General features: G+C 33.1%; 1 protein-coding gene across 2 annotated transcripts in view; it reads left to right on the top strand.

The window, feature by feature from the left end:
* Positions 1 to 10,578, top strand: part of LOC106457581 (centromere protein I-like) — a 74,254-nt gene that overhangs the window by 5,104 nt on the left and 58,572 nt on the right. The window contains exons 1-2 of one of the 2 annotated variants that reach the window (XM_022383579.1): positions 1,588 to 1,670; positions 8,078 to 8,214. In XM_022383579.1, the coding sequence (XP_022239287.1) occupies positions 8,097 to 8,214 (118 nt within the window). In that variant the 5' untranslated portion in view covers positions 1,588 to 1,670; positions 8,078 to 8,096. Of the gene's footprint in view, positions 1 to 1,587; positions 1,671 to 8,077; positions 8,215 to 10,578 lie in introns of those variants that run through there. The other variant, XM_022383578.1, reaches the window with a different exon arrangement.

The raw sequence follows: 10,578 nt of genomic DNA, 5'->3' as shown, positions 1-10,578 counted from the left end.
TTAATATATATATATATATATATATATATAATTTATTTATTTTTAGTTATTCCTAATTGTAAAGCTAATTGAAGTTTAGGATGTATTTATAAACACATTGTCATCTTTCACAATCAGGAATAACAATCATAAGTTATTCACCTATTTTCTCTTCTCATTCGATTGACTTTGTACTTGTTATATGTTATACACATATTTTGTGAAGTTGATTATTTTGTATTGTTCACATACAAATGACTGGTCAGTCAACTTGTAGAACTGAATGTAGCTTTGGTATCCTGTCTAAAAATGAATGAGTTATTGGAAAGAGCTAGGGGAGTGCTACAAGGATTATTTTAGGGATAGAAAAGTTGTGTTAGGTCAAGATTTCTTAATTTATTTTCTCTTGCAGATAAAAGGGTGAGAGAAGTTATTGTAGTTGCAAGATTATCTTGAGGGAATAACAGAATAAATGCTTCTGATTTCTTTGTACTGTATCCTGAGGGCAGTAAAATAAGTTTAAGGTTTGGAAAATATGGGCTAGGCTCTAGTTAGGGCAATTCTATTTTTCTAACAGGGTGATTAGCTTATGAAATGAGCATAACCTCACTTGGGAGAGGGGCAGAGGCATCACAGAGCCAAGCAAGTATAAAACTATGAAACAAGTGTTTATAATGAGGATACTAAGTAAGTTCAGGACACCCTCACACAAGTTTATCAAAACAAACACAATCTTTATTATGGAACAAACAAAAAAGAAAACAGCTTTCATACTTACCCATATGGAAAGACAATCAGTTTTACAACATTGTAATTAGTTCCACAGCTTTCTTTCTCTCAAGACAGACTTTCATCAAAATTGTTGATCTCCAGGTAGAATCTGAACTAAGAAAACATGAGTCAATTCAACAAGTAAACTCAGTTTCTTTATCCACTTCACAGCATCACTTTGTGGTTCATGACTTTTGTTCTGTCATAGCATTAGTTGGTTGTGAGTCAGACAACATAAACTTGCCTAGCAAAATATATTAGCCATTAATTATTTCAACTTGGATGCTATATCTTATTACAGCATAGACATTATCTACAATCTCTATCGTATTTAATGAAGGGTAGTTTGAAAATGAACTTAAACAAGCTGAAAATTGAAAGAATAATTTTCTGAGATGATACACACCTCTTCACACAGAGAGCTATCTTCCCCATATGTTTGTCTTAGACATTTGCATGCCATTAGCCTTTAGGCAACTCCCACCTAATCTTGTGAGTTTTCTCATGAATTTTGCTACTGCATAATGACATTATTATGTAGCACAAGCACTCTATCAATAAGAAGTGACACAATCTCCTTGCACACTAAAACCTTCAATGCTTTTGCACTAATGAATTTTCATTCTATTCCCTAGCATTGAACACATCAAATGTGTTTTTTCTTTACCAATTTTAACAAGACTTGCAATGTTTGGGGAACTTAATTTCTTTCTTTTTTCTTCAGACTATGAACACATGCTTGAACTTCCAGTAGAATGTCAGGCACAATGTCATTACTACCACTCCTAGTGGATTGTTTCATTATGTTCCATTTTGAAAACTCCATGGCTTTTCCTAAACTAACATCCTTGTGAGGAATCTAATCCTGAACCCCTTGCTTTCAAATCCTGAACATTCGTTATTGGGCCAATTCTTAACAGGTTAGTTTCTTTGCCTGTCATGTACTGCACACTATGAACTGGGTTGCAAACTCTTTCTTTGGCCAGACTGTGTTTTGCTCACAGATGCTCACTTCACCTCCAGTTTTACATTAGGAGTGCTTTTTTGGGGACTCCACTCAACCTTGCCTAACCAACCCTCTCAATTTCATGATTCGTCTCTTCTGATCATCTGTTCTCCATCCCTCGGCTTTCGCTATCAATACCTTCCACCATTGGGTGGCCTTGTCTTCAACATTTCACTTTTTTTTTGACACTGCAAGCTGTTTTCCCCCTGTCTTTTATTTGTCATAATGCCCGCTCACCTTCCTAGCCTTTACCTTGGGTTTGGCCTTGACTAGCAACTCTCATTGTTATGTCTACTTGGTGGTACCCCTCTGGCTGGCTTAACCTTGGTTCCATCTTCTATGCTTCCTGACAACCCATCCCCCTCTTCCCCTGGCCAATTATACATTATTGCTTCAACATCTCCCATCTGCTTTCCATCAAGGGATCTTGTCCTTCTACCTTCACATTTGGATAGTCTGGTTTATTGTCAGTTGAACTGGATGTTCCCACATGGTAATCGTTTCCTCTCCTCTTCCAAGCATCTTTCTCATCGGTCCATCTACCCACGTCAGGGGCTTGGCTTTTGATATTGGTCCATCCATTGTCACCTTCCTCCTGATCATCCTACCATTAGACATCTTCCCTTTACCTTGCTATTTGATAGGGTTTAGCTCTCTGTTATTGGGTGGCTTTGTCTCTTCAACATTTCACCTTTCTTGATACTGCAAGGTGTTTTCCCCCATTTTCTCCACCTTGTTCCGTTCCTTCCTTGTTCATAGACACGCTCATCGTGTTCCCATGCCTGGCTGGGACCCCAGTGTCATCCTGCATGCTCTTCTGGAGCATCAAATTTTTGCAAATTTCCAAGTTTTTCTTTGTGATTTGTGTAAAACCTGTTAAAAATATGGGGGGTGGGGTGCAACATATGCTATTATGATGTTCCATGTGCTTGTAATGTTTTGTAAACAAAGGGTCCAACATATAAATACAGTGTGACTCCCTCATTGGATGCTCACCATGGAACATTCCACCGCACTTGCACAGTGCAGTATAGCTATGGATCGAATCATTTGCAAGCTCTCACTGAATGGGAGCAGCAAATGATTTCTATGAATGTATGTATGTTCAGATCATTAGATTGTTGCAGTCATGCTACACAGCTGAAAATATGGATAGTGGTGAGACAATTCATATATAGGGAGTGAAATTTTCTCAGAACAAGACATTAACATTTCCTGGAGTAAAACTGTTTGTGTTTGAATTTATATTTATGAGTATTGTTTGTTAATAATTGCTATGTTCTATGGCACTATACTCTGTAATGGTGATTTCTCAATAAAGAATGATAATTGCCCACATCATATGAGTCAGTTTTTTATGTAAAGACAAATATTTTCAATCAAGACCATGTTGCCTGAATTTAGTTTCTGCCTGGAGAAAAAAGTGCCAAGTGTTTTAGGAGGAAATATTCATGTTTTGTCCCCCAAACTTGTTCAGAATAGCTCTGAGAGCACCTAATTCTCAAAATGTTTCAAGAAACACGTGGTAGCCCCCAAAACCCCAGCTGGATTTACTTGCACTACACACTCATAGCCCACTCTATGGGATTTCAGTTTTTTATTTTTTTCATTAATGAGCCAAATGATAAATCAAATAGCAAATTCCACTAATCATCTAGCTCTACTCATCATTATATTCAACCTTCTCTTCTATCTCTAATTCCTGGAGTAACTAGTTTTTGAATGGTTAGTTGGTGTGCTTCAAGACTTTCAGTGTGTTTACTGTGCTTATGTGAATCATATAACTGCTGTAACTTATAATTCTCCTCACTTAGCTGATAGCAGAAAAGATACAGACCAGTTCCACCAGAGCTGAGTTTGTTACGTGCTTTATGTGAGTACCGTAACCGAACTCAGTTACAATTCTTGAGCCTCTCTTCCATTATTGTTTTGCACTAACTCCCTTTTTTTAGTTACATCCAGTTGAGGTTGTCCGTGATATGTTTCATTGTGAGATGGAGACATATATTTGGTCTGGGGGTGTCCCTCTAGCGGGGGGGCTGAGGCTGCTTTTGCTGATGATCCAGAACATTCTGGAGAGAATTTAGGCCTTTTTTTTTTTTTCTGGTGCCTTCATTTACTAGGTCGGCTTCTCATAAGGCCAGTTTGGATCAGCTGCCTCCTGCTCCATTTCTTCAATTGGGCAATTAGGTTTGTGGGGTTTTTGGGTTTTCCCTGGTTGCCCTTGAATCTACTCAATATAAAACTGATTCTTCCAATACGATATGTAACCTTACATCTAGCTTTCCTGATTCAGTGCTGCCTTGTATATGCAAAGTTTTATGCACACCACTAGCCATGAGGCTCCAACCAAATGTTATGTCTTTCCACTTGGTATTGCTGTTGCATATGACACTGCCTTCTAATGCAGCTGGTTCCCTTTATATCAATTGTTCAGTCATCACTTCTTGATTTGGACTCTTGTGTTCAGACATATTTTTTTGCTCACTTGAGAGATCTCAATGTACATATTTTGTTGTGGAAATATTTCAAAACCACAATGTTGTGAAAATATTACTTTGTTTTTGGTGTTCAAAACTGCATTTGCAAACTTTGTAGTTCTTAATTTCCACATCATGAATTCTCAAGTGATGGTAACTTCCACTTTGTCCAGTGTTGAACATCAAGGTATTATTCACTTTTGGTAAACAACTATAATGATGTTGGATTCTTCTTTATCTGTTGAGGATGTGACAGCTATTGTGTGGTGAAAAATGGAGTCTTACATGCAGCTTGGGCTTGCTTCTGTACCTGACACAGACATTCTTCCTTCTTTGAATCCCATCGGTGTTGAGGATTTTGAAAGTCTTTTTCCCACCACCTACTTTTGCCAACACTTCTTTCAGTGCTGTTGTGAATCTACCTCAACCTTCTGTGTCTTTCCTTAACATGGTTTTTCAGGTATGTTACCTTCTTTCTCTCTCTCTTCTGTTTCTTATGATTCTTTATTTTTCCTTATTCATTCAGCCCTTTCTTCAGAGTATTATGTTTTTCTTCCTTCTCTTGATATCCCATTCCATTTTGAATATTTTTGTCTCAACTTTGCTCTGATGCCAGCATGCCTTGTCCTTCTTTCCTAGTTGATTCTTACGTCTTGGCTTATTATCAGGCTGAAGTCCCCTTCTTGGACTCTGAAACTCTAGAGTCTCTTCTTCAGGCTTGGAGTTCAGATCTTTTGTCTTCTGTACATCTTTCTCAGGCCCAATTTTTACACCTTTGCCTTACCCTCACAACCCTTTTGCATTATCTTTCCTCCTTTCATCTTCTTTCAGAGGCAATCTACTATTCCACTGAGTGGTTTTTGGAGGACACTCATTCCCTTCTTTTTTCTATGTTAGCATGTTCTTCTTCCTTAGCCTTTTTCCTTGCACTCTGGTTACTCTATTGCTTGGATTTGCAGGGAGGGACACCAGTTTTGTCTAGATACATTTACCTCCCTCTTATCTCAAGGACCACTATCTGGCTCCTTTCCTCCACCAAGGGCTTTTTGGTGGGGTACTTGATTCTTTGGAGTTATGGGCTATGGCTGTGCATCAACATTTTTCCTTGTCTTTCACCTTTCCCAAGGTCCTACTCTTCCCATCATTGTCTTCTGTTCTCCTACATCCTTGCTGTTCCCTGTCCTCCCATCCCATTTCTCTGCTCCCATCTGATCTTGGTCTTTGACATTGAGGTCTCAACTACAATACTGCATGATACTAATAGATTATGTTAAGCAAACTTGAATTAATCAAAAATAATAATGAAAATCAAATACCAATATTTGATTACTGGATAATTGGAATAATCAAAAATATTAATTATTTGGAACATTAATTTTGATCATTTGATTATTTTTGTAACATTTATCGATTTAACTTTTTTTTTGTATGGTAGGATCAAAGTGTGTTGTTACGACCTTTTACAGAGTTATATTAAAAATTTAAACAACTTAATTATCAATGTATGTTATTAAAGTTGGTATCAGAATGTAGTTTATACATCAGATACTTATATTATCAAAGTTTTACTGTCTTATTTTCAAAATGAAACATTTACAAAATTTGATCTTGCTTGTGTCACATGACACATCTTTGCTCTAAATTCTCTTACTTCAAATTTGTAACTTTGATACAGCATCTATAATTTCTAGCTATTTATAAACATAAACTATACATAATTACAAACAAGAATATGAAATATTAATCTCCCACTTACTTGATTTGCTAAGATAACAATTCATTTGTCAAACCCACCAGATAAGTCCTTACCATCCTGCTACTTTAAAGACAGTTGTATGATCAAGTGTACATTACTGACAGGCAGGTTTATAACCAATAGAAAGAGTAGATTTTTCTAGATATAAATTATGATCCTTTATTTATTTCTGGCAGTGAAAAATGGTAATATAGAAGTGCTTGATTTGTGTTGAGCAAAGCAGTTGCTCTGGGCAGTAATGGATTTTTTAACCCATTCATAGCTTAGTTAGAAAACTAAATGAATTATAGTAATTTTCTGTTCTAGTAATTAATATGTTTTTTGTTACTTAAAAGTACATCATTTTTTTATTTTTGGACAACAAACTTACAAAAAAATAAGACCAAAGTATTGTTCATTTTATTCAATATTTTTCAACACTTCATTTTTACTTTGCATTGATGATTTTTATTGAAACTTCTGATGTTTATGTAAAAGTTTTGCAGGTTATGCTGATGAAATATGAAACTGTAAGACAAAAATGAGTATTTTTTTTAACTTCAAAATTACTTTTCACTCAGACTGACTCAGTAAAGTCTATGTAAATTCACAGACAAGTCTTTAGTAAAAATACTTTACTGTAATATCCAATTTTTTTTGGTACAACAGACTTGTAACCTGGACTAAAAGATTGCCAAATTTTGTGAAGATACACTTGTAATACATTCAGAGTTAAAGTATGTATAGTTTCGTGCTTACAGGGTTATTCCAAGGTGGGTTAAATCAACCACCTTCGTACTTAACAAATTAATTAATTGTTGAAGTAATTGGAAACTAATTCTGATTACTTTATTATTTTTGTTATACTAATAGATTTATTTGTAATTTCCATTAATGTTATGTGGCATTTATTACAGTAATTGTTGCTGCTCACGGGTAATGAATTTTATGAACCGGGGTTAACTTTATATGAAAAAAGAAATGACAGTTTAAAACAAACACTTTTTGCAGCTTCTTTTGTAATTTCAAAACTCAAATGAAATTTTTCTATATGTTCTAAACTTGAAGTAGAAAGTACATGTAGCATTCATTGAAGCAGCATAGATGATAACATCGATTTATTAAATTCACAACTTAGTCAAGGAAATTAAAGATTTTTTAATCATTAAGAAATTTTTTCTTTGAATACATAAAACATCAACTCTTCCATCTCTTAAAAACCTCACATTCAATATCATTTGAACAACATTATAAGATAAAACAAGCACCTTAATTACTTTACTATGGAACATAAATATTCTTCATCAGAAAGAATATCAATATATTTGTATAAAGATTGAATGAAAGTCCAAGAATGTTAAATTCTAACACATGAATATAGTTTATAAGTTCTGAAGCAATATGATATTGTAATATTTTGGATAAGCAATTGTATTTTAAAATCTGAATCAGTCTTAAGAAATAGTTCCAAATACTTGATTTTAGGTTTCATGTTACAACTTTATGGTTCTGAATCACCTATAAAGAAAGTATCACACAGTATAGTTGCATTACTGATTCCAAACTGCAATGTTAAAGATCTATAGCTCTCTTTCCTGCAAGATGAGCACATTTTTTTGTATTAATGAACATTAAGAACACCAAAGATGTTTGCACATACAGAGTTGCTAAATAACCTCATGTAAAGATATCGGAGCATGTATTCACTAATATGGTTTAGTGTAAATTTACCAGTTTTTTTTAAAACTGTCTCTGTTATTTTGATATCCTGCTATTAATTATTTACTTTAAATAGTATTTAAAAGTGATTAAAACCAATAAAATAAAACATTTATTTGACTATTTCACTTTTTAGTTAAGTGAGATTAAAGATTAGAATAATTGAGATCTGACACCACAGCACATCATAGTTTAATAGTAGTAATTCAATGAAATGATTAACACTGTAATACCTAATGAGAAGCTTAAGTATAACAGATGATGTGAAAATACTTCTAAGCAGAAGGATATTCAGTTTAATATTGTATTAAAAGAACTGAATGACATATTGTAAATGAATGTTTTAAAAGGTAATCAGCACTAATTCATACCTCCACTTGTTTCCAGCTGTAATTGTTCTGTAAGAATGAAGCGTGTTACATCACCAAAAGCAAGCTCTTCTAAGAGACCAAGGAAGAGTCAAGACTCACAAAAGGCCCCAACAATTGACTCTGTCCATGAAGCACTGGACTGTTTGGAGTCAGGTTTGTATGATTTCAAAAGAAAAGGGAAAAGTAACATATATAAATGTGATGCATTTAAACTATTTTGCAAAGTGTGTTCATGATATATATATATTATATAATAAAATGTAGTTTACTAAATAGAAATAATCAAATTGGGATAGCTTTTTCTAAATGAAAATATATATGAAACCCAATCTATTATTTGATTTGTCACTGAAGTGTACCAATTTTGGGATGTTGCACCCCTTTTCAATAACTGGACAAAGGCAAATCCAAAGTACAAAAGTTACAAGTCTAGATTTCTTATAGTGGTGGATTGTATGTTATATGTCCTTTAATCACCACAGTAAACCCATATTTATATAGGGTTTGGAGAATCTGCAGCATTAGTGCTATTAATGTATTCATTTATATTATATAGCAGATAATCTAAGAAATGATAGATAGAGCTTCATATTTATTTTTAGCATTTTAAACAATATATGTGTGTAACAGTACTTAAATATATAAATATAAAATTTGACTCTTGAAACACTTTTCAAGATGTACATGCACTTTATGCTCTTCAGCTGCAGTTTTCTTTTGGTTAACAAATCCATAACAAAGGAATAATTTCATTATGATAGATTAAAGAAATTAGATTTCTTTGTTTTTTAAACTACTGTATTTTTCCTTCCCATATGGCTGTTTTAACAGTTTCTTTGTATTTTCTTATGTTATCATGTTTTTGTTGAATACATGTGAACCACTTCACACATGGGTGAGCTTTAAAGACCTGTATTTGCATCTAACAAAAAAAATAATTCATCCTAAAGTTTAATATTTTATGGTTATCTAATAACAGCACATCAATATTTACCCTATCATGGCCAGAGAACACCTTTCAGATGTTGAGTTCATACCTGCATATCAGATTTACATACCTAAGTAGAAATAATACTTTGTTTGAACCATTCAAATTGAGATATTTTAGAATTTATATTTTGCCATATAGAAACATTTATTTAGTGTAATTTGCAAATAAAAATGGATAAAATGTTCAAATATTTATTTTGGGGCAGTTATGAGGAGTCTCCTTGCAAACAACACATTTATCAACTTTTTAGGAATTTTCTGCTCATCCTAAAGTTCAGGTTTATATTTCCAAAAAAATATTTTTTTATTTAGAGTATAATGCCTTGTTTTTCACATGATTTTCCTTCTCTGTTAGTGGTTTTATTACTACAATACTTCATTCTCAACTTTTTATGATGTCATAGCAGTGATATGAGCAATTATTAATGAAGCACAGTTATAAAATATATACAGGCAACATTTAGATATGATTGGATAGAACAAATTATACACTCTTTACTTCAATGTAGAGTAAATAATGTGGTCTGAGTGGTAATTTATGGCATATAAAATTGACTTGGATTTTCTGTATGAATTAACAAATGAATTTAATTAGAAGTTTAGAAGACTTAGGAACAAACCACAGAAATGGGATTTTTTCATACTTTGTTTAGGCAGTCTTCTTAGTTCTGAAAACGTTTTTGTGTGAATTTATATCTCTTAACAGCTAAATAAATTGTTTTCTGTGACAAGACATCAGATAAGCTTATTTAGGATTCAACAAGGTGGTAGCAAAATATTCTGGTGACTCAAATCCTTATTTATTGAATATTATTAACTCTTTCCAAACGGGTCACAGGTGAAAAGTCATGTTATTGCATTTGTTAACTCTCATTCAAAATTTTATTGAACTACTATTTCGTGAATTTATGTGAATAAGTTTGGTATCAAACTGTAGATTATAATTCAAATTTTAGTATTATGTATTACTCAATTTTTAATTTAAAAGTAAATATAAAAAAAAAACAGTTAAACATTGATTTTTGTGAGTCACATCGTATGTTGAATGCAACACTGGTTCAAATTTGATGTTTGTGATGTCAAGATACTATAGTGTATAGTTTTGTATGAATTAGGAACTCAAATTACCGATATTGACATGCTAGAATGTAAAGAAAGAATCTCTTATCTTTTCTATTTACTAAGCTATTGCTCATGCAATGAATCAAACATAGTGGCACCCCCGCTCACCTCTTTCCATTCTTGGAAATGCTCCCTTATATACACTTCTATATATGACTTGAATAACCAATCAAAAGGTCAGAATATTACCCTAGTGGCTTTTTTAGCCATTTTAAATTCTTAGGATGCCATTTCTTTCTTTCAAATCAATATTTCAAGAGGTAGGTTGTGCTTGAAATTTCATATTTTTTAATATTAAAATACAGCTTTGTTACTAAGCTTCATAAATTATAATGGAATTCTCGGCTATTGATATAGTAATTATGATTTTTTGGTTGTTCAACTGTATATATATATATATATATA

The sequence above is a fragment of the Limulus polyphemus genome, unplaced genomic scaffold (assembly GCF_000517525.1).
Source record: "Limulus polyphemus unplaced genomic scaffold, Limulus_polyphemus-2.1.2 Scaffold348, whole genome shotgun sequence".
Taxonomy (NCBI): domain Eukaryota; kingdom Metazoa; phylum Arthropoda; class Merostomata; order Xiphosura; family Limulidae; genus Limulus; species Limulus polyphemus.
Note: the sequence above shows the minus strand (reverse complement) of the source record. Positions and strands in the feature narration are given on the sequence as shown.